This window comes from Mytilus edulis, chromosome 8, assembly GCF_963676685.1.
Source record: "Mytilus edulis chromosome 8, xbMytEdul2.2, whole genome shotgun sequence".
In the NCBI taxonomy this organism is placed as follows: Eukaryota; Metazoa; Mollusca; class Bivalvia; order Mytilida; family Mytilidae; genus Mytilus; species Mytilus edulis.
This window is the reverse complement of record NC_092351.1, coordinates 22,691,910-22,718,371: the sequence shown is the minus strand read 5'-3', so window position 1 is coordinate 22,718,371 and position 26,462 is coordinate 22,691,910. Positions and strand designations below refer to the sequence as shown.

Here is a 26,462-nt window from a genome sequence, read left to right as displayed (position 1 = left end):
TGAGATACTGATTCATTTTTAACTAAACAAAGCTTAAAGTAAAGGAACAATACTTTGATTGCTGTTCTTCATATAATTAATTATTCCATATTTGGTATTGAATTACTGCTTTAGGAGACCACTTATTCAGACATTAAGTTTTTTTACATTGAAATAAAAAAAAAACATTGTATTTAAAGTTAAAATTGATTCTGATGAATAGTTTCAAAAAATGTACCTTCAAAAAAGAATAGAATTCAAAATTTTAAATTGACTCTTTAATTTACAACTGATTATGAGTTATTCCTCTATACAAATTACTAGGAAGTGTAATTGACTATCAGTTTTTATTCTGCAGCATATTCCCCTGGATGTTCTTGATGCAATATGTATGTTTTATTGAAATGTTTGAATATTAAATGTTTATCAAAAATTTATTGTTTACTCTTCAGTGTCTCACAAACCATCATGTAGTACATGTAAATGCAGTTGGTAAAGCAAATTTACTACATTTGTATATAAGCTTGCGAGGTAGTTTGGTCAAAATACAGTTTGAGTCAAATTTATAATTTAGGACATGACTTAAATGAAATATGTTTTAACTGCAATCTAACTAGTCCTTTTTGTACACACATTTTATACAGTACACAAATGTATACTTTTTCATTATTTAGTTTTTGCAAATTATATTTTTTTAAAGTTGTTTCAACTACATGTATACTGTTAATTATTATTATGAAAGTTACATATTATAAATGACAAAAGTAGAAATATACACTAAAAGATTGAACAAGTTTAAATTGGACTGATATAGAGTTACTGTTTTTATGCGATCTATTTAAAAACATCGATTATTTTTTTTAATTTCATACTAGTTCTCTTCTATTGAAAACTTACAGCATGCATTTGCCTTATTTTAATATTTGTTGATAAATCAATTTTCCAATATTCAGTTTGTGATATATTGTACCTGCTAATAAATTCTTCAATATATATATACCAATTTGTCTGTTACAATGCCAAGAACAAATGGTGAAATTCATAAGATTCACTGTAAGTCATTTATACTGTTAAATTGGACCAAACCAAATAAATACATCATCATGGGTTGTTCAAATTACTTTTTTTTAAATTCTTCAGTTTTCAGATGAACAATTAAAATACATTTCAACATGACTGCTAATGAAGTCACGCATGAATAAAAATTAAAGACTTCAGTGTTCCTGTAATGCTCACCTCGGCACGTATGGAGATCATCAAAGGATTGTTTTTTTTATAGTACAAGTATTGTTCATAGCCTATGAGAAGGTAGACCTACCTTTATCCTATATCATGTCAGACCAAAATTACAAAAATGGCACATCATCAGGTCATTCATACATAAAGATAGAGAATAAATTGGATTGTGTATCAAAATATGTTCTGCAATTGCAGTAATTTTACCTCATTAGGGGCTATCTAAACAACATCCATTAGATGACTGTCTGTGATGTTTTATTCTTATAGAAATAGTGGAAATTAAGCATCAACATCCCCATTCCTATAATAGCTATAATATTAGTATATAAGAAACATATAGTTTGTTCTTATGTTGTACTGTTACACCACTGTCCCAGCTTAGGATGAGGGTTTGACACCCAAAGTTTACAAGCATGTTTAACCTAATCAGTCTGTATTTGCCTATAGATGTCGCACCTTCAGCGAAAGTAGCATTGGGTGGTTTTTGTCTAGCCTGCAAGGAAAGTTGCAGAATGCTAGACATAGGGATAACAATCATGCAGCAAAAGTGTAGACTATTTATATAAAGCTTTATATTTCAAAAGCTAGAAGACCTGGATGCTTCATATCTTATGTTATGAAGTTTTTGTCTGTCATATATAAGCAATAGGTTATCTACATAGGGTACATGTCTGATTTACTTGCATGGTCTACATGTCTGTCCAGTAAGGTTCACCCTACCTCAGCCTCATTTTAACATAGGCGGATCCAGGGGGTGGGGGGAAATTTGGTTGACAATAGGACAATAGGGAATCACTGAAGCAATAGGGGAGCCCCCCCCCCCCCCCCCCATGTCAGTCAGGAGCCCCCTCTTATGAAAAGTTATGAATCTGCCACTGATTTCCTGGATAAGTGATAAAGGTTAAAATTATGTGGTAAAATGTGTATTTCAGAAACTATAAGCAGTAGGTCAACTATATTTGGTGTATGGAATGATTGTAAGATGTACATGTCCAACTGGCAGGGTTTTATCTGACCCTTCTAAGTTCATGGTTGCCTTTATAATGTTTATTTTTTTGTGGTTCTGTCTATTTCTCAGATAATTTAAGAGAAAGGTCAACTTTATTTGGTGAATGGAATAATTGGAAGGTGTACTTAGGTGTCTGGCAGGTTTCATATGTCCTTGACCTCTTTTTCATGGTTTATTGGTCAATGATTGGTTTTTGCGTTAGTGTCAGTTTATCAGTAACTGTAAACAATGGTAAAAGGCCAACTAAGTTTGAATTATTGAATGAGTGTAGGGTGTACATGTCTGTCTATCTGACAGGGTTTGTTAACTGCATGGTCTCTGGTTACTGTTAAAAAATTGTGGTTTGATCTGTTTGTCATGTTTGCTTTTGGTTGAACAGTTCATGCATGGATACGACCGGAAACACCATTTTTCAATCTTTCAAGAACCATAACTCGTGAACGGTAAAAGTCAAAATCATCATTATTGCACTTGACCTTCATTTTGTTGTCAGTAACAACATATAAAAATTTTAAAAGCTTTGGTTGAACGGTTCATGAGTAAATGCACAGACAAAATTTTGTTGCCGCCCGAGTGCTGACCACCGTACATCCACAAATCAATAACCGACATTTTTGTCACAAAAATCCGGTTAATAAAAGTACAATTTTAGAGAGAGCCATACACTTAAACACAAGTTATTGCCTGGAAACTTCAAAAATGCTTGTTTTTGGCCCTTAATTCCTAAACTATTGGCACCATAACCCCCAAAATAATCCATACATTCAACTTGTGGTATTAAACATTGTGATACAATTTCAGAGCAATTAAAATACTTATACACAAGTTATTATCCTGAAACTAGAAACATGCTTGTTTTTGGTCCTTAGTTCTAGACGGTTGGGACCATCATCCCCAATATCGGTCCCAACCTTCTTTTTGTGGTCTTGAACCTTCTTCAAAAATTTCAAAGAGATCCATATAGTTAAACAAAAAGTTATTGTCTGGAAACCAAATGTGTCTTCAGACGACGACACAAACGACACAGACATCATACCATTATACAAATTACGAACCCAAGAAAATGTTTGCAGTCGTATAAAAATACTGAAGTAAGCATCTTGGGATACTCATTGATACATAAATCAATGTCCTACAAATCTCACAAAATGGTTAGATATACAGTTTGTCATTTTGTTAGCTTTAATTGTGCAAAGGTCTATCTAATCATTCTAGCCTTTTACCTGTGTCACCAAGGGGAATCAGTGTAATGAAAAATAACTATTTTAAAAAGGCTTCATATTGAATAAAACAGCTAAAAAATAAATTAAAAAGTTTATTAAGATAAGTAGCAAAATACATTTCTTTGAGCACCAGTTCTAATATCAATAAAGTTTAAAAAAAAAAAAAAAAAAAAGACAGCATAAGCAGCTGTAATGAGGTAACATTATAGGTCATTTAAGGCCTGATGAGGAACTAGATTTGTATCAATCTCTTTATCCAGAATATCTGCAAGGGCTATAGTTTTCAAATAGTAAGTTAGATTGAAACAAAAGCAAATATCCTGTTTCCATCGACATTGACTGTTATCAGAAATATACTCTTTTAATAGTTTGAAAATAAAAAGTCTTGAAAATTAAAATAAAATTTAACACATCTATAATAAGCTATAATGATATATAATATTTCATTTTTTGTGTACAAAATAGTCTAAAGGCTTTAAATAGTTTTTTTCAACATCTAAAATAAAGTATATTGAAGATACTTTTCATATCCTGCTGCTATTTTGAAAATTAACCTCCCCACCCCACCCCCAAAAAAATAAAAATAAATAATCAAATAATAAGAGCATTTTCAGCAAAATTTCAAACTTTTCAGGTATTTAAGATTTACCTAATCCAAATAAAGCAAGCTATAAAATCTAATAAAGAAGAACACTGCATTTTACAGTAAAAATTCATAAACAATTGGTTAAGCAAATTATAATTGCTATAAAATATCTTAAAAATTTAACAAGCAAAATAAATAACAACCAACAAAAATATAACAAAGTTTTTTTGATAATAATCCTTTTACCATTATGCAATAGTCAAAAAAATAATACACATTCATAAGATAGATTAATTAAAAATGATTTATGCACTAAGAAATTATTGAAGTATGTAATAAATTAATTAATTATAAAAGTCCTTTATCCACTGTGTAATGATATCTTTTTCTTTTTCTCTTGCTTGAGTGACATCTTTTGGATCATTTTTATTCGTACTTCTGAGATCTAAGTGGTGAGCCCCATCAGGTATAATGATAGCAGGTAGTGATGCTGATAAAGATTCTGTTACTCCTCCTGATGACCATGGGTCTAATAAACCATTACTGTTATCAGAGAACAAAAATAAAATTACAATGGGTCATTTTATTTTCATGGATATAAGTTTTTGTGGATACATGAATGATTCAATTTTCACTGATACTGCAGAGTCAATAGTACTCGTTGGATACCAATTGCAATTTTCAAAGATTTCGTGGTTTATATCAAGGAACCAGTAACTACAATTTCAATGTTGAACGAATTGCAAATTTTTCTAAAGCAAAAATATGCAGACTTTGGCAAAACATTTCTATGAAATCAAATATAAAAAAAAGTTTTCCTCAATTCATGAAAATTAGTACCCAGGAAAATAAATGAATTAGATATTTTATTTTGTACTTTTGCATTCCAGCCTATATAAAATTTGAACTTTGTTTAACATTTAAATTAACACTTTCTTATCAAATATATAGGAAAAAATGGTAGTCCATAGTTAATATTGAGTCAACAGTAAATCTACAGAAATTATCAAAATGTAGGCCCAAGTGAATCTTAACAATGTACAGTACCTCAAAAGAAAGTATTGTACCGTAACCTAAAAGATAAATTGAATAAAGCAATAAAAGCTTGTTTTTGGGGAATTAAAGATTACAAATTGATTTTGAAAACTTAAGTCCATTTAAAATATAATGACTAGTTTCTGACATATGATTGGAAATCATTTACAATCAATATCAGTATGATTTACAAAACACCAATATCTGTGTTTCATTTATGTAAATATTTCATACCTAAATATTATATTTGAAGCTGTAGTTATATTTTTTCCTCCATACTGTATAATTGGCCACATTGGTCTAGGTGTAACTGACCATTGTTTTTGACATTGTTTGGAATAAGCATCAAAGTTCCATTCTACAGGCTCAAACATGTCATCTTTACCATTAGAACAGGTTGGCATTACCATTTCTGTACAAGCCTAGAAAGAAATGTTGCATAATAATAAGAAAATACTGGCTGGAACAATCTGAAAGGGACTTTTTAAAGAAAGTTATTTTCAGATTGCTATAACTAGTAAACAGTTTAAATGTCACAAATATCACCAAAAAAAAATCCATGCAAATATGAATTCAAATGATTTGCTGCTGCTGCATTAATTTTGATGAATAATTGGATTGGTTGATAAGTGTTTTCTCTGTGTGAACTTATCATTAAAGATTACTGTGGATTCATCTTTATTCGTGGGATATCATTTTTCGTGTAGTTCATGGGTAAAGGTGAACCACGAATTGAAATCTCCAACGAAATACTAATGTTCTATCGGCTTGTATGCAGACTTTAGCAAAAACGCCAAAATTAGATATCCATGAAAATGCATTGTTTACTGAATCCTTGAAAATAAATAAATCCATAGTATATCAAGGTCAGTGAAAGATAGGAACAGCTTTGGAAAATATCTGTTCTCACTTGTCATGATAGTATGAAAAGAGTACCTTATTTCCAATTTCCTACAGCAAATAAAATTGGTAAAGCATGTACCAAGTCAGGAATATGACAGTTGTTATACATTTGTTTGATGTGTTTGAGTGCCATTTGATTAGGGACTTTCCGTTTTGAATTTTCGGAATTATTTTCCTCTGAGTTCAGTATTTTTGTGATTTTACTTTTTGGAACTATCCATGTTGCCCACTTAATAGAAATGGGTATCATTTCAAATATTTGGTAAACATACTTATCTGTTTTGTGAAAATAGATTTGAATATTTTAAAAATATGGAGATGTGGTATGATTGTGAATGAGAAAAATATTAACCAAAGTTCAAATGAAGTGAATGTAAGCAATTACAGGCCACCAATTAATTTCTTTTAGAAGTGTTCCATGGTAAATTAATTTATAACCATTCATTAATGAAGGCTATTTATATAGATGTTGATCCTAACTTTAATTTTCATGCTGGTTTATGTTATTGATTGTTGACCAGTGTAATGCATTCATTCTGAACAAAGGGAAATAATCCAAATAGAGTATTTTAAAGCTTGTGTTAAATATCTCCTATCTAAGAATGCTAATCTGTGATATGAAAATAATTCTGAATATCATTAAAATAAGGAGATGTGGTCTGATTGCAAATGAGAAACTATAAACCAAAGTTCAAATGAAGGGGATGCAAGTAAATATTATATGCAACCATTTTATTTCTTTTAAAAGTGTTTGATGGCAATTTCATTTACAACCATTCATTAATGGATGCTATTTACATAGAAGTTGATTGTTATTTAATCTTGAACCAGTCTTAATATGAATTTATTTTGAACAAAGGGATATAATCCAAATATTTCACAAATTGCATATTATAAAGATTGTTCTTTAAAATATCTCCTCTCTAATTGTGGAAAAAGGAGGCATATCATATTCAATCGTATATTAAAAGCTCAAAGTGTTTATGAATTACTAAAGTAAAATACACAATGCTAAAATGGTATGTGATTGTCCATACACAACTTGTGACCGTCCTTAGTCAAGATTATCAATTTTCAGCCCTGTTTATTGTCATACCTTATGTGGTTTTTGTCATTATTAGGAATTTGGTGTTGATGCCTGATCTACTATAGCCAGTTAAATTTATAAACTATCATATTTCACTAGTTTTTGGCTTATTTAGAGCTTGACATATCATATAAAAACCTGTCTATTGTTTAAGTCTGTATTATTACTTCCTCGTGTCATCAGTGTTTTGATTGAGTTGTTGGATTCCTGTTTTATTGTATTAAATTACACACATATCTTTTAATTCAAATTTAAAAGTGATCTGATGGATGATGTGTTAGAGTTAAAAACTAGAGGCTCTAAAGAGCCTGTGTCGCTCACCTTGGTCTATGTGCATATTAAACAAAGGACACAAATGGATTCATGACAAAATTGTATTTTGGTGATGGTGATGTGTTTGAAGTTCTTACTTTACTGAACGATTTTGCTTCTTACAATTATATCTATAATGAACTTTGCCCATTAGTAACAGAGAACTATATTTGGTAAAAATTTACATAAATTTACCAAATTAATGAAAATTGTTAAAAATTGACTATAAAGGGCAATAACTCCTTAAGGGGTCAATTGACCATTTAGGTCATGTTGACTTATTTGTAGATCTTACTTTGCTGAACATTATTGCTGTTTACAGTTTATCGCTATCTATAATAGTATTCAAGATAACCAAAAACGGCAAAATTTCTTTAAAAATTACCAATTGGAGGGCAGCAACCCAACAACCAGTTGTCCAATTCATCAGAAAAATTCAGGGCAGATAGATATTGACTTGATTAACAATTAAACTTCTTGTCAGATTTGCTCTAGATGCTTTGGTTTCATAGTTATAAGCCAAAAACTGCATTTTACCCCTATGTTCTATTTTTAGCCGTGGCGGCCATCTTGGTTGAATGGCCAGGTCATCGGACACATTTTTCAAACTAGATACCCCAAAGATGATTGTGGCCTAGTAGTTTCAGTGGAGATTTTGTAAAAGATTACTTAGATTTATGAAAAATGGTTAAAGATTGACTATAAAGGGCAATAACTCCTAAAGGGGTCAACTGACCATTTTGGTCATGTTGACTTATTTGTAGATCTTCCTTTGCTGAACATTATTGCTGTTTACAATTCATCTCTATCTATAATAATATTCAAGATAATAACCAAAAACAGCAAAATTTCCTCAAAATTACCAATTCAGGGGCAGCAACCCAACAACCGATTGACCGATTCATCTGAAAATTTCAGGGGAGATAGATCTTGACCTGATAAACATTTTTATCCCATGTCAGATTTCCTCAAAATGCTTTGGTTTTTGAGTTATAAGCCAAAAACTGCATTTTACCCCTATGTTCTATTTTAAGCGGTGGCGGCCATCTTGGTTGGTTGACCAGGTCACGCCACACATTTTTTAAACTAGATACCCCAAAGATGATTGTGGCCAAGTTTGGATTAATTTGGCCCAGTAGTTTCAGAGGAGAAGATTTTTGTAAAAGATTACTTTAATTTACGAAAGATGGTTAAAAATTGACTATAAAGGGCAATTACTCCTAAACGGGTCAACTGACCATTTTGGTCATGTTGACTTATTTGTAGATCTTACTTTGCTGAACATTATTGCTGTTTACAGTTTATCTCTATCTATAATAATATTCAAGATAATAACCAAAAACAGCAAAATTTCCTCAAAATTACCAATTCAGGGGCAGCAACCCAACAACTGATTGACCGATTCATCTGAAAATTTCAGGGCAGATAGATCTTGACCTGATAAACATTTTTATCCCCGTCAGATTTCCTCAAAATGCTTTGGTTTTTGAGTTATAAGCCAAAAACTGCATTTTACCCCATTGTTCTATTTTTAGCCGTGGCGGCCATCTTGGTTGGTTGACCAGGTCACGCCACACATTTTTTAAACTAGATACCCCAAAGATGATTGTGGCCAAGTTTGGATTAATTTGGCCCAGTAGTTTCAGAGGAGAAGATTTTTGTAAAAGATTACTTTAATTAACGAAAAATGGTTAAAAATTGACTATAAAGGGCAATAACTCCTAAACGGGTCAACTGACCATTTTGGTCATGTTGACTTATTTGTAGATCTTACTTTGCTGAACATTATTGCTGTTTACAGTTTATCTCTATCTATAATAATATTCAAGATAATAACCAAAAACAGCAAAATTTCCTCAAAATTACCAATTCAGGGGCAGCAACCCAACAACCGATTGACCGATTCATCTGAAAATTTCAGGGGGGAGATAGATCTTGACCTGATAAACATTTTTACTCCTGTCAGATTTGCTCTAAATGCTTTGGTTTTTGAGTTATAAGCCAAAAACTGCATTTTACCCCTATGTTCTATTTTTAGCCGTGGCGGCCATCTTGGTCGGTTGACCGGGTCACGCCACACATTTTTTAAACTAGATACCCCAATGATGATTGTGGCCAAGTTTGGTTTGATTTGGCCCAGTAGTTTCAGAGGAGAAGATTTTTGTAAAAGTTAACGACGACGGACGACGACGGACGCCGACGACGGACGCCGGACGCCAAGTGATGAGAAAAGCTCACTTGGCCCTTCGGGCCAGGTGAGCTAAAAATGTGTATACCTGATAGTCCCATCCCATTGTTCCTAAATCCTGGGTAGCCTCCTGGTTAATATCTAGACAGGATGCCTTGCCAGTATAGTTATAGTACATATTAACTGCTTGATAAACTGATTGTAATAATGTAACATCTGTTGTCAATGGTTTTGACAAATAAGAACAGACTTCCTGTAAAATACAGTAAAATATATATTCTTACCACATGTAAGGTAAATAATTGTTAAAAAGATTCAAATAAAGATTAAATAAACTCATTGTGCTTGATTGATGTCAAATTTAAACTACAAATGTTACAGTTACACAGAAGTGGCACTATATTGTAGAACCATTATATAAAATAAAAAGTTAGAAATAACATTTTTTTTTTAAAGAAATTGGTACTGATACTAAAGAACCCTTCTTCATTCCCATCAAGAAAAGCAACTGCAAATTTCAGTGTCATTTTTCCCAGAATGAGGTTGTTGGAATTTGTTGTTTTTTTCACTGAAAAACTTTTCAGTGTATATAAATATTATTAACAACTTCTCAAAATAATTCACCCATGTTTTTATTACTTTTATGATGAATTATGACACTGATCCCTTTCAAAATGAATTTTCAAAAAAATTGTTTCATAATGGAATGAATTTACAAACACATGATCACCTTTATAGGCCAGGCAGGCAATGGTTCTAGAAAGTTTGATGGGTACGGATAATCAACCATAGCTAAATCAACCCAGGTTTCTTGTAACCATGCCTTGAATGTACCGACATCTTCTATAGATTGTAGAGGCTTGCATAGTCTAAATGTGTCACTGATTGTTTTTCTTCCAGTCTCTGTAAAATATAACACAAATCAAAACATTATAAAACAGGAAAAAGTGTTTATAAATGTTTAAAAATGTAAAAACCATTATCATAGAAAATGAAAACAAAAATGAAAACTGTATTCCTGGAGTTTTTGTTCATCTTAAACAACAAATAATCAGTACTGTTTAATACTATAAATACAGAAATGTTGTGATGTTTTATTTAAACAAGAGTGCACACACTGAAATGTCTGGCCTTCTTTACTAATTATTGATATTATGTGTATAGTCCTAAGTATAAAGCTTTATTACAACTGTCACATAAACTTAACATTAACCAAGATAGCTAAACAAAGACCAATGAACCATGAAAATGAGGTCACGGTCAGATGAACCATGCCAGGCAGACATGTACAGCTAACAATGCTTCCATACATTAAATATAGTTGACCTATTACTTATAGTTTAAGAAAAATAGACCAAAACACAAAAACTTAACACTGTGCAATAAACCGTGAAATTAAGGTCATCGTCAAATAAAACCTGCGGGACTGACATATAGATCATAGAATATTTCTATACACCAAATATAGTTGACCTTTGGCATATAATATAAGATAAAAAGACCAAAACTCACAAACTTAACTATAACCACTGAACCATAAAAATGAGGTCAAGGTCAAATGACATCTGCCCGCTAGACATGTACACCTTACAATCATTCCATACAACAAATATAGTAGACCTATTGCATAAAGTATAAGAAAAACAGAACAAAACACAAAAACTTAACTATAACCACTGAACCATAAAAATGAGGTCAAGGTCAAATGACATCTGCCCGCTAGAAATGTACACCTTACAAGCATTCCATACAACAAATATAGTAGACCTATTGCATAAAGTTTAAGAAAAACAGACCAAAACACAAAAACTTAACTATAACCACTGAACCATGAAAATGAGGTCAAGGTCAGATGACACCTGCCAGTTGGACATGTACACCTTACAGTCCTTCCATACACCGAATATACTAGCCCTATTGCTTATAGTATCTGAGATATGGACTTGACCACCAAAACTTAACCTTGTTCACTGATCCATGAAATGAGGTTGAGGTCAAGTGAAAACTGTCTGACGGGCATGAGGACCTTGCAAGGTACGCACATACCAAATATAGTTATCCTATTACTTATAATAAGAGAGAATTCAACATTACAAAAAATCTGAACCTTTTTTTCAAGTGGTCACTGAACCATGAAAATGAGGTCAAGGACATTGGACATGTGACTGAGGTAAACTTCGTAACATGAGGAATCTATATACAAAGTATGAAGCATCCAGGTCTTCCAGCTTCTAAAATATAAAGCTTTTAAGAAGTTAGCTAACGCTGCCGCCGCCAGATCCCTATGTCGAGCTTTCTGCAACAAAAGTTGCAGGATCGACAAAAACTCTGTTGGAATCACATTATTTAGAACTGACATTTTTTAATATCAAGCCATGATGCATTTTTTCAAATGCAAAAATCAATCTTAAAATTGTGGTGTTTTTTTTGTACAATCACAGACAAAAATATCTGAACTTATTTTATCATTATTAGAATGACCTTAACTTTTTTCTATTGTTGCATGACTGTAGTATTTTGTTAAAAATCAAAATTATTCATCTAACCCAGTTGTAATTTTACAAGATATTTTTAATACAAACAAGGGATGTTTTATAATCATCACTGGGTTTGTCTTTGCAAGGCCGTAGCTAGGCATCTTATTTTAGTGAGGCAAACTAATTGAGCCGAGCGAAGCGAGGCGAATTCTTTTTTGGAGGGTATGAAATGAATGGTGCAAAATCCTGCATTCTAGGCATTTTTAGAGAGTTTGATAATGTTTTGAATTTGCACACTTTTTATATAAATTTTTCATATTTTAAGACTTTTACTAACACCAAATTTTTAACAACTTTGTTTAAATTTATATGTAAGATAATCATCCAAATATCACTGATTTGAGTCTGCTGCCAGAACATAGAACAAACATCGATTCAGTAGAGTTTGCCAAATTTTTCTATGGCCGGTTCAGTCAAATCGTTTCAGAATCATAATTTGGTCTGCTGATATCCTTATAGCGATGAACATGACGAGCCCGCACAATCTCTCGCCACTCATGCATGCTCTTTTCCAAGTTTTTAGTCGTTTCAGGGCAGTCTGTGTTACTAAAGGTAGCACATTATCATCAACACAATGATTAATGTCTTCTTCCAATTCCTTCTCCATCAGCAATTCGGTAGCAGCTTTTGTTTGCAAAAGGAATTAAGCTTTCCTGTAAGCACCATCATTCAGTCGCAGTTACAAAATATTAAACTCGCTTTTATGCTGACAAAGAGTAGACAAACTAGGGATAAAATGAGATAACATACATGTATATGATTCTATCTATAGAGTAAGTATATATGATATATGGGTACAGGGGAATTGGAATAGAGTTTTTGACGTTTACATGTAGTTCCGTAATTTCAAATTATTTCTGGAAATAGTTGGTGGTATTTTAGTTCCAGAATCTATAAATTTAGGGGTTTAATTAGGGGTTGGGGGTGTCCGATTCTGAAACCCTGAATATAAAGAAACGAAATTCCGTAGTCCCAAATAAGCAAAGACAAAATCCTGCGTTAAAGGTTCTACAATTCCTCAATAATATCAAATTGGAATATGGGATATTCTTTCAATTTTTAAGGTTAAAGAAAAATGGATAAAAACTATGTTTCATATTATTTATATTTTATTTATCTGTAAAGAGAAATATTAAAGTTCGTGAAATGAATACGCAGATAGGACTGCCCCCTTCCAATGCCCAGTACTTGATTTGGCAAAAGTTGGTGAAACGGAGAAATGAATACGCAGACGTGAGAACTGCCCCCTTCCGAAGACCCGAGTACTTGATTTGTCAGTCTACTTATCGTTTTTTGATTGTTCTAAGGAAGTTATATGCAATACTCAGATTCTGTTCACAAAAAAACTAGTTTACTAGAATTATTCCTTCTTTACCTTCAGTGTCGCTTTTCCTTTTTATGCAAGAGCCTGTTTTTTACTGAAGATCCATGATGATTATCGTTACTAGGTTAATGTAATCGAGAAACATCACCCGTTGAGATGCTGAGTTATATCCAGAAAGAATAGTTTAAAAGGAAGGATGACAAGTTATAGCAATTAAGGTTGAGACAAAAGAACAAATGACTATTATATTTATATATATGTATAAAAAAAAAAATCAGTGTCGAAATTTTAGTGAGGCAATTGCCTCGCTTGCCTCAAGGGTAGCTACGGCCTTGCTTTGAGTGATATTAAAATTGCATTACCATAGTCAAATAACCAGCTGGTTAAAGAATTGCTTAGTGTTATCATTGTAACCTAAAAGTGTTTGCTTTAGGTATCAATAAGTATACTGTAAAATCAGAAATTATTGTGATGTTTTTATTAATGCGAATAATGCAACTGGGTGAGTATCGCAATAATAAGAACTCACATTCTGATATTTTTTAAGGTGTTATCAGTATCACAATAATTAATCACCCATTAATGTCCATTCTTCAAAAATTGCAAAATAATAAATGCACACAATAATTTCTGATTTTACTGTAGTACATTATGATTCAAGTTAAAGCTGTTACCTGTTGTTGCTACTTTATTGATAGTCATCCATGAATTCCTGATGTTGTCTGCACATTTAGGATTATGGTGTTTAAATGTGTTAGTGACTGTCTTCAAAAAAGCTCCACAATCTACTAAATCTGTAAACTGCCAGATAGGAGCTGATGCTGCCAAAGCCCTGTGTAAAAACAAATAAGTTATTGATATGTTGTACCTTTTTCCTTTGAGATTCATGACATTTAAAAATCTAAAAGCTCCGTAATAAATTGAATCTACCCATAAATACAGATCAATTTTGATACTACACTTGTAGTGAGATAAAAATAAAAGACCCACTTAGTAACTGGTAAATTGCTTTAAAAAACTAGCTAGTATATAGAAAAGGATACTATAAGGGGAGATAAGTCAGAGCTCTTACAATCAAGTTTAAAGACTTTGATTTCTGTATTTAGAGATTTAAATTTGTATAGTTTCATGGTTTGTCTCCTTTTATTTCTGAACAAAATATGACTTCAAAAGTATTATTTAACCTGAATAAAAATGTTGCAAATATTGATAGGTTACCAAAAATGCATTCCCTAAACCATGTTTGAATATAATTAGTAATTCATCTACATAGATAAGCTTAAGATAAATAATAGTTTATTAAAGTGTCACATATTGATCTACATTAAAATACATAAAAACGTTAACATCATAAAAAAAGGATCAATACCCAGCCTATAAAGACTTACGAGACACTGTATATACAAATAAAAGCTATAACAGTTATACTGAAGGAAAATGTTTTTATAAAAAGGCATAGTCATGCATTACATGATTTAAAACTCATTAAATATGTACACACAATTATAAAATATCTATTCATGAATGCTTCAAAATAATAATATAGAACTTACTAATAAAAATCAACAATAAATACAAAAGAAGTATAATTACAGTTTAGTTCGCTTAAAAACGCCACTTGGGTAATAGTTTAAAAAAAATCAGTAAGAATTCAGTTGTAGTTCAGTAAAAATTTTAGTAAAATTTACAGTAAAAATTTAACGATTAATTCAAAATAAATTCGTTTGGTAAAGATTTACAAAGTAAAAATACAAAAAAAGAAATTTAAATCATTACATTAACATTAAGTTTAAACAATATTATATAAATTTTTTACGTCTCATAAAACATACAGCCAAACCATTATCTTTTGAAATATTCAACAGAGACATTGTTTTTTAAATAGAATATGCAACACTTTATAATCATTTAAATATTTATCCTTGATGTCTCATGGGTTTTCGTGCTATTTAAAAGAATCATTGTGCCATCACAATTTCCGTTGAAAAAGCATGCATTAATGAACTCATATGACGTACACAAAAATATATGATATGACCATATATATATGAAAAAAATAAGATGTGAAGAAAATGTCACATATGATCAAAGTATATATATCTCAAATATTTAAAACTCTCGAAAATAATGTCATTATTATATTCAATGCCATAAAGTCTAATAATACACTTTCATCCTGTTGGTTTGCAAAATCGTATTACCCTAATCACATCAATTTGTCAGACTCTAAATCACCGAAAGATAAACAAATGTACAAGTAAATAAATTTCAATGATCTGCCATCAAAAACAAATATCCCAAATTACAAAAATTAAAAAATATTGTTCATTTAATTGAAAAATAATTGATAAACCATTGCCAAGTCATCTACTTTATTGCATGTTAAATAAGGACATACAGTACACACAGAGAGGATGTAATCTCATACTCCCAACACTGATACTGGTGTAACACAGTGTCACACTGTGAAACACAGATTTCCCCTCCCAAAAAACACCAAGTAATTACTCCCATCTGGGAGGGTTTTATGGCCTGTTGATTGCAGGTAAAAGTAATAAAAATCAACAAAGCATGACTGCATGGTCATGACAGTGGCACATAATTACATGTCAACTATTCTCTCACTTCTTCCTATTTCAATCATTTCCTATTTAGTTTTATTTCTGAAAGCTATAAAAAAGGTTAATGAAATGATTTTAAAAAATTATATACAAAAAGTATTTTTAGATTGGAAAATGATTTACATTCTTTCATAATCTCATTTATAATTAAGAATGACAGCTTGATATTTACAATAAGTTGTATTTATAGTCAGTTTAAACATATAGATATTAATATACTGTATATAATACATGGTTTAAAAATAATAGTAATGATACAAAAAAAATGAATATAATAAAATAATGTAGATTAATTTTAACATATTATATTTATATAATCTTCATTTATTATTTAAATTTATCAAAATAAAATTGAATAAATTCAATTAAAATATATGTCTTTATTTTCTATTATTTATACTCCACTTACAGGTGATATTTTGTTTGTTTTAATTATGTTTCTTAGGTATGAAAAAATCAACACTGTCAGAACAATTGCTGAATACTTTTAATAAATAAAGTTGTGCAGGATTCTTTAATAAAATCAGATTATAATATATCTCTGATAAAATTTAACAAATCTCACACTTTTCATCATTTTTGTGACTGTCATTTAACAATGTTTAATGACAGGAAACATAAGAAATGTTTATTGTAGTCAACAACTAGTCAGTCTAGTGGCACACTTCAAAGGTAAACATAGCAATAAAAATTATGGTGTTGGGAGAAACCACACCAAGGTAATAAACAATTAAGGAGTTTTAGGGAGGAATTACTCCAAGTTTCTCCCAATTTCCTCCCAAAATTTGTAGAGTGTTGCTGGAGTTTCCTGGTGTGACACCAAGTTTTTACACAGTGTAGGGAGTATGAGATTACATCCTCTCTGTGTGTACTGTACTTGACCCCAAAACAAATTGATGGTTCCTTATCTGGATAAAGTATGTAGTAGGTTTAATAAGGCCCTAAAATGAACCCTATATCTACTAGCTACACTTTCAAATTAGGATTTATTGACCAATGTTACAATGAATCATTGATAATACAATGACTAGATAGAAATATGCCTTTTTGTTGAAAATTTACATATTTCAATTCATGGATGAGTTGTTTCATTACTTGAGATGTAATGTGACAAATACCCTTGTATGGAGTGTGGATACTTCATTCTGAACCAAGCTGACAACATTCCACCATATGATCCACCAAACGCAATGACTGGTACCTTCTGCCCAGGGTACCAGTCTGATCTCAAATAATCAATAAATACTGCAAAATCTGCCAATGCCTGTTCAGATGTCAAGTACTGGAGTTTGGTAGGATCCTGAAATAAATGAATATATTATTATTTAAACATTTTTTTCTTCAGAACATGGCTTACAGTTGATAATACACTGTAATAGAGAGACCTCGGTGGGGGAGTGGTCTAAGTAGTTACTACTGTAATCACTAGCCTGCCAACACGGAAGTTCAAACCCTGCTCATGCTGGTGCACTCAAATCTTAATTGACTAGGATTGGCAGTTTTCCTATTGAAGGTCAATAGTTTTCTCCGACACTTCGGCTTCTGTCACCATTAAAATCTGACTGCCTCGAAAGAGTCTAAATGAAGTGCTTTAAAGTGGCATTAAAATATCAAAAATCAAATCACTGTAATAGATTTTCCTATGAGTCACAATCAATCATACCCTTGACCATGGCATACATGTACATATTTAAAATATAATTCAAACCACTGACCCTTTTTAAAGATATAATCCCTGACTTGAGATATTGAGATCACAACAATCTATTGCGTCCATACATGAAATTAGACAGATCACACATAATGGTATTTTGTGGTTCGATTTTATAATGTCACATCAGGTTCACAACCCAAGATTTCAAACAATATCAAACATCAATGATCTAAAACAAAAATATTATTGGTCCAAAATTGTAAAAATTTAGTCACAGCCATATATGGAATAAAGCAACTATATTACCTGGCAGAATAGTTCTCTAAGTCAGACATCTTTCAAAATTATTTCTAGTAATTATTTATTTATTATAATTAAATGTCAATACAAGTTTTAAAAATATCATTATTATCCAATACACAATTCACAAGCTTAGAACATCACCATATTGGTTTGAAAAAACTACATGTATTACTATTTTGAAAGAATAGAATGGTGAAAAAACCCATCAGCAAAACAATTATTCAAAGTAATTCAAATTATGCCTATCTGTACACAAGTATTAAGAAGAGAAATGAATATTTTAAAACTCCCTATTATATTGTTTATAAGGATAAGCGGGTCCCATTGGGGTCTAAGCGTGACACAGGAATGCTCATTTTTTTGTAAGGGTGACACGTGAAAGTCAAATTATTGTGCCCTAAAAGCGTGAAATAGGGTCGGGACATGGGAAATTATCAAAAAATGAGAATTGCTTTCGTATTCTAGTGTAAGCAGGATACAGGAATCTGATAAAACAATAAGCGGGATCCGGGATCCTAACCCCTCAATGAGTCCCCCGTATAAAATAGATAAAGACTCATCTGTGTTTACCTTTGCTCTTCATTCAAAAAGATGAAAATAACAAAATGTTTGACCTTTGTGCTGAAAATTGTGTATGCTTCTTTGATGACTGATATACTTCACCTTAAATGATTCTTTACCATAGGGTAATGACTGTCCATAGTATCTATGTTCACCGAATATAACCATAGCTTTCAGTTCCTTGGCCAACTCCCACATAAAGCCCTGTAATATTGTGTAAATAGATTTCACATCAGTTAGGCATCTAAAACAATTGTCATTTACATAAGTAGTTAAGACATACAATATGTTTTAATTCTGAGATAAGTAATATTACATTCTGCTTAAATCCCAAAATTCTGACCTATGTCAAGGTATATATGTATTTGATCACTGTTTAATATATCACAATTTTCTAGATGCAACGATTTAGACCTTACCATACATTATAGACACTTCAGTCACTTGTCTGTTATTCTAGACAGTAAAGGGGTCTCTAAGCATCTAAGTGTCTATAGGGGTAATATGTTATAGATTTGCTCACTTTGCTGTCTCTTTGACATTTACCTACATGTTTTTGTTACCAATACATGCATTTCTAAATTAAGAAATCTTTTGTCTATTAAGTGTCTTCTTCACAGCTTGCACTTGAAGTATGGATTTTGCTCATTTTAAAGGCTGCACAGCATGTACATGTACAGTGACATACAGCATGTACAGTTAACTTAATTAATGTCATTAGGATTATTTATTATTATTATTATACATTATTTATAACAGCATATTATATAATATAAAAAATTACCCAAAGCACTTTACAACATATTCATACACATATATAAGTATTAACAATAAAATATGAAAGCCCATGTTATGAGATCCTAAAACAAACATATTTAAAATAACTGGCAAATAAAACTATACTATTAAATTTTCTGATATCATCAACAATAAAATTTATATAAATGGGCATGGTAAAATAAAGGAAACATTGAACCCGTACAAATAAAAATTAGAAATTAAAAAAAAAAATGTTTGCTTAAAAATTCAAAAATTACAGTGATATAAAATATTTTAAGAACTATGAAAAAGCATGTCTGAATAAATGAGTTTTCAGCTGTTTCTTAAAAGTGCTCACAGAATGGATGTTCCGACTATATCATTGGAAAATCATTCCATAGAACGGCTGCTGCTTTGTCGACACTGTTTGATAGTTACATTTGTATATAATTATCATGTTGACAATCCTACCACTTCTCCAGCATCTATTTTGATACAGATAATATCTGAGACATGGTGAGATATGTGGCTTATTAATAATTCAAATGAGCAAAAAAGGAATACAATTTTATTCAAAAACATCAAGTGTATGATAAAAGAGAATAATAATTACATTATAATATATTTATGTGTTCTGTTTAAAGAGGAACATGGTAAACGCCATCACATTCTTTATGTGCCAGTCCAAAGTAAGGAGCCTGTTATTTAGTGATTTTCGTTGCTTCATTTCTTTAATAAATTGCATTGTATAAATTAAGTCGTTTGTTGCATATATATTAGTGTTGTCAACGGTTAACCGGTTAACCGTCGAAAGGACCGAATATTGAATACCAAAAACGCTCACCGGTTATATAATTAACCGGACTTTTTTTCAATCATAATAGATTTGATTTAAAATTGTATTTAAATCATTAAACAATTTTGTCCTATTTAAAAATTATCCCTTTGGTAATTATTTTGACAGATCAATTGTCCAGTAAAATTGATTGCTAATATTAATCCATAAAAATATCAAATTAATTAGTACTTAGTCAACTTGTCTATTAACTAGGGGCATGATCTTAAGTAAACATAATTAGTATACATGTTTTTCAAACAGTAACTTCAGATCAGACATTAGAACAAATATTACAATTTTCTAATATTGCGTAGACCTACATCTGAAGGTACAAGGCTTTGCCATAGTTTAAACAAAATGCCAACTTAAAAATTGTAAAATGCAAATAAAGGTGAATGTAATTAATGTATACTTGATGGTACGAGTAACAGGCTGAATAATTTCAAATTGAAACACCCCACATTATTTTTCTGAGAGAAAATAAAAAAAATAACATTGGTTACAGACATTTCAATTCGACGAGATCAAGAAGGTTTCTTTATTTTTTCAATCTGACGTTATCACAGTAGATACGGTGGTATTGGATTTTTAACGACAAGGACAAAATTTAATTCACCGTATTTTAATAACGTAAATTTATAGGGTACTATAGATAAGGCCTTCAAATATCAACTTAAACTATACCGATTATATATATTGTTACACATGTTTTATAAAGGGGCCTTTTATGTAATAATATATATATATATATATATAGCTGAATGTACGGCAAATACTTTATTTTACATTCACAAAAATCTGTCTTTTACTCACAGTGTTGTTACAAAACCAAGTGATGTCTCCTTCGTTACCAGTGTAAAAGAAAACTGGTCCCCCATCCTGTGTTGGCCTGAATCCTCCATACACCAGGTATCTCTGCTGAAATTCATCATTGTTAATAAATCCAAAATGGTCTACCTGAAGAAATAATAATAAACCATTGTATCAATAATATTTCATTTATAAGAAATATATGGAAAAACAGGAAAGAAATTTTTGCAAAATTTCCATCTAGTTACTAACTTTTGATCATCTGTCCAAGTTTGGTACGCATAAAAAAAAATGTGATATGATTACCAATGAAACAACTCTCCACAAATCCAGGATAGCTTAAGAAAGTTATTAATTAATGCTGAATGTAATGTTATCTGGCAGAAAAACTAAGTCCATTTATATTGGTAAAATACGGATAGACAGGTTTTTTATTACAAAATTTACTTCTTCATACTACATGTACTATACGTTATAATCATTACGAAACAAGCTTCTGACCAAGTTTGGTACAAATCCAGGATAGTTTAAAATAACATCTTTAAGAATGTTATATTTTTTTTTAAACATTTAACCACAGAGTGAATGTAATATTAACTGGCCAAAAAAACTGAGTCTATTTATCATGTTTATAAGTAAACTACACACTGATACCTTTTTAAATTATCATAAACAAGCTTCTGTCTAAGTTTAGTAGAAATCCAGGATATTATAAGAAAGTTATTAAAATTTAAAAAAAAAAATAACCCTATACATGTTATACATGTAGTGAATGTAATGTTTACTAGCAGAAAAAAGAAGTTTATTAATAAATATATACCCCAAAATCTATAAAGCCAGTATGCTGACATAAAAATGTGTCTCTGCACTAATGATTTATTATCACTTGCTCATGTTGCTATATGACATTTTTCATATGTCAAGACGGGAATTACTATTAATTTCTAAACTGTGTATATGTCATCCTACAACTAGGCCTCATTCTTTTTGTTTTCACTGTTGATTTTTATAAAATTTTGTATGAATTAAGAAATTGTTGAACTTCATATAAATTGAACAAGAGCACACATGCTGAATTGCCTCGCCTTTTTTACTAATCATTGATATTATGTTGATAGTCCTAAATATAAAGCTTTATTACAACTGTCACATAAACTTAACATTAACCAAAGAACCATGAAAACAAGGTCAAGGTAAGATGAACCATGCCAGGCAGGCATGTACAGCTAACAATTCTTCCATACAACAAATATAGTTGACCTAAATATAGCTATTGCTCAGGCCTAAATTAAAATATTGTTTGTTTGCCCTTTTCCGACCCTATGTTTTGAAACAGGGTAGGTAGGTAGGTAAAATATTTTATTTTTTCCGCCAAAAAAATAACTTGGCTCGGTATATTATTTGTCATGGCTAGGCAGTAGGTAAAATATTTTATTTTATAGATACAAAATCTGCATAATGTCATTTTTTTGTCCGTTTTATTTTTGCAAATAAGTTTTCCGCTGGGACTATTAGTTTTGAAAAAAAAATATATAAGAGATAACTTTGTACTGGTAAGATAATGTCCGGGCAGACATATATTACTAGTAGAAAAAGTCCCTAGAGTGTTACAAATTTCGTGTGTGCCTTTTTTTCCAATAAAAATGCTATAAGACTTAAAACTCAATTGTCACGTATTTTGCATCACATTTATAAATGATCTGTATGGAAAACTTGGCGATTTTACTGCCAGATATTCTCCACTTTACAGGGTTTTGTCACTTTTGGTTCATGTCAGATATAAATAATTTAGCGGCATCGTTAACATAATCATTCTGATATGCGGATTACAAAAGGCCATCCCTACATAGAATACAACGTCCGTTTACAAATTAGTTTGTACACACGTTAATACTTTTGTATCAAACGAACTTTTTTGTAAATGAACCCTGCTCTTTAAGTTTAAAGGTACAGAGTAACGTACTTCATATCTAGTCCAAATAATTATGACGTCTTGAAAGGCTATTATAATTTTTTTCTTTGACGCCTTACATCGACAAATAATAGTTTTGATAATCTATGCATATATAAATACCGACAAATAGAAAATATGATTACAATGAAAATGTTACTAATAATAAAGACATAACTTAAAAAGAATCATCTTATTGGTCGATGTAAGGCGTCAAAGAAAAAAATTATAATAGCCTTTCAAGACGTCATAATTATTTGGACTACTTCATATCATGATTTCAGAAAGCGTTCAACATCGATTTCAAACAAATGCTTTGAAACTTCAAATGCAAGTGTTCATGTCAAACGCTCAGGTGATACCAAACGGACTGGACCTTATACGTAAAGATAAAACCCGAGGATTCCGGTAAAAAAAGTTTTGAGCGGGAAATACAAATATAAGATTTTTGGTAGGTACGAAAAAATAAAATAAAATAAAATCTTGCTGGTAAATACAAATAAAAGATTTTCAGGCGGAACGAATTGATAGGGTCGGTCGGTAAAGGGCAAACAAACAATATTTTAATTTAAGCCTCATAGTCTAAGAAAAACAGACCAAAACACAAAAGCTTAACACTGAGCAATGAACTGTGAAAATGAGGTCAAGGTCAAATAAAACCTGCCAGACTGAGATACATATGACATATATATAGATCATAAAATATTTCCATGCACCAAATATAGTTGACCTATTGCATATAGTATTAGAAAAAAAGACCAAAACTCAAAAACTGAACTTTGACCACTGAACCATAAAAATGAGGTCAAGGTCAGATGACACGTCAGCTAGACATGTACACTTTACAATTATTCCATACACTGTATACATTTTGTATATATTAGACCTATTGCATACAGTATATTAAAGAAAAACAGAACAAAACACAAAAACTAAACTTTCACCTCTGAACCATGAAAATGAGGTCAAGGTCAGATGGCACCTGTCCTGCCAGTTGGATATAGATACATTGTATATGAAGATGTGGTGTGAGTGCCAATGAGACAACTCTCCATCCAAATGTACACCTTACATTTGTACAGTCCTTTCATACACCCAATATATTAGACCTAGGCTATTGTTATAGTATCTGAGATATGGACTTGACCACCAAAACTTAACCTTGTTCACTGATCCATGAAATGAGGTCAGGTCAAGTGAAAACTGTCTTACGGGCATAAGAACCTATCCTATAACTTATAATAAGAGAGATTTTAAGGTTCATGCCTAGCCTCAAAACTTTTTCAGATGCACAGGTTTGTCTGTACTAAGTAAATTTTTAGGTGAAAATACAGCCATTTTAGCCAAAGGGTCAACATGAACATTACAAAAAATATTAACTTTTTTTTCAAGTAGTCACTGAACCATGAAAATGAGGTCACAGACATTTGACATGTGACAGACTGAAACTTCGTAACATGAGGCATCCATATATACAAAAAATGAAGCTTCCAGGTCTTCCACCTTCTATAATATAAGAATTTTTAAAAGTTGCAGGCTGGACAAAAATAATAATATATACATGAATCCGTATCAGTGAAAGTATACAACAAAATCTCTATTTGGCTGAAGTGGTTTCTGGAAACAACCAAGGCCAAATTCACCATGACAATTAATTTACTTTGATGTCTTCTCCTGCAAACGGAACTTGTCAGAAACATATATAGCAGAATCTTCAGTTTTTTGAAGGAGCCTATTATCCGACAAAAACAGAAACAATAAAGTCCGAAACGTCTAACTCTTGTTTCCCAATTTTTCGACTGTCAGGACTCAGTGTCAATTTGAAATGCTAACGAGCGAATTACCTTTTGTTTGAAGTACAAAGTTTTATAAAAGTATCCACTGTTGCTATTATTGCTTTTCAAATAATTGTTTTTCATGTGCTTAAATCTAAAACCTTCATTTTCTGAGAAAACAATAAAAATAATCAGAAATAACAAAATCAATTTTGCCGGCATTTTCTTATCATGTGAAAGGTCATGTGATAAAAGAATCATGTGATAATTAATAAATCTAAAAACTGAAATGGATGCGAATAACGCATGCAAAATTTCCGTATTTGATATATTTTTTAGTATATATATATATATGTTAGGTTGATTTTCTAGGCACTTTATGTAGGACTCAAATCCATGGTGAGTTCCAAATCTATGGCAGATTCCTAATCTATGGTAAATGTGACGTCATGCCATTCCAAATCTATGGCAGATTTTTTACAATCCTAATCTATGGCAAGTTTTGTAGTTTCCTAATCTATGGCGGATTTTTATTGTTTCCAAATCTATGGCATTTTTTTGCAAAAAGAAAACAATGCAGTACATATTCTACCAATGACTTGTCTTACGAAAAAGGAAGTATACGACAACGGGAACATGTCTTTAAACATTTGTGAAATAAGCATTCCATAATGGTCAACCAAAAAATGTCATAAATTATAAATTCATCAACCTTAATACAGACTTCAAGATGAAATGGTGTGCTCTGTAAAAAATAAACATTTTTTTAAACTGTGCATGGTATCTGTTTAATCCATTCATTAAACCAACTAATAAGTCGTTTAACAAACAAGAAGACCGCTTTTTATAAATAAAAATAAAAATAAATAAAAAAGTAACAAATAAAAACAAAATACAGTTTGAATTTTGAAATAATATTTATTTCAGCGATATCGTTTATTCATCTTTTTTATTTGATGTGGATTTAAATCAAATTTGTATCCGGTAATTTGATCTTTCACATTATAAACTTTGCCAGCCGTAGACCGTAGAATACTACCAGAACTCCTTTTAAAAATATGCGATACTGAAAATAGCGGTGCCCTTATTCATCGCGGGCATTGACCGGTACAGCACATCTTGTCCCTCTTCGGAATAGTAGGTCACATTTTCCTTAAAACCACCGGCAAATTTTTGTCAGGAAAATAATTTCATCTTGAATGGTGTTCAAATCTATGGGTTCCGCCATCGTTAGCTGCAGCGAAGATGTAATATGGCGTTATTCAATTGTGACGTTATCTGTTACTCTCTCCCCCAGATCTGCCATAGATTTGGAGGAAACAAAAATCTGCCATAGATTTGAGTTGTTTGGCGTTTGTAACGTCACATTTACCATAGATTAGGAATCTGCCATAGATTTGGAACCCGCCATAGATTTGAGTCCTACATATATATAAAAAAAAAAATAAAAAAATACCAGGGTTTTGATTGGTGCATGATCATTTGTATAACGGTCAAGATTATTATTTTAGTTCGACTACCACATGTAAAGATATAAAGAATCATTTGATATCTGATTATATATATGAGACAATATCTGAAAAAGTCTAATTTTTGGAAATAAGAAAAAACAAAAAAAAATTGTTTAGACCCAGTATTTTAATAGCACAAATCGAAGAACACACATTGGGGATCTAAGAACTGTTGTCTGTAATTCAAACAATTGTTTAATAAGGAAACAATGGCTATTTTAAAAATGGTACAAAAAAAATCCAGTTCTTTCCTGTTA

General features: G+C 31.2%; 1 protein-coding gene across 2 annotated transcripts; it reads right to left on the bottom strand.

Annotated features, from left to right (window-relative positions):
• Positions 1 to 3,530: 3,530 nt before the first annotated feature.
• Positions 3,531 to 24,949, bottom strand: LOC139485093 (lysosomal Pro-X carboxypeptidase-like). 2 transcript variants are annotated; one of them, XR_011655253.1, is made up of 10 exons: positions 24,764 to 24,943; positions 20,972 to 21,115; positions 18,664 to 18,765; positions 17,162 to 17,343; positions 14,097 to 14,254; positions 10,292 to 10,464; positions 9,650 to 9,814; positions 5,306 to 5,493; positions 4,133 to 4,579; positions 3,531 to 3,932 (listed from the first exon to the last, which is right to left on the bottom strand). XR_011655253.1 is itself a non-coding variant. In XM_071269210.1 (9 exons), exons 1-9 carry the CDS (start codon positions 24,914 to 24,916, stop codon positions 4,381 to 4,383), a joined length of 1,464 nt encoding a protein of 487 aa, XP_071125311.1. In that variant the 5' UTR covers positions 24,917 to 24,949; the 3' UTR covers positions 3,531 to 4,380. The 2 variants fall into 2 exon arrangements, 1 of the variants encoding a protein (XP_071125311.1); XM_071269210.1 differs by having other exon boundaries at positions 3,531 to 4,579; positions 24,764 to 24,949.
• Between the last annotated feature and the right edge of the window lie 1,513 nt (positions 24,950 to 26,462).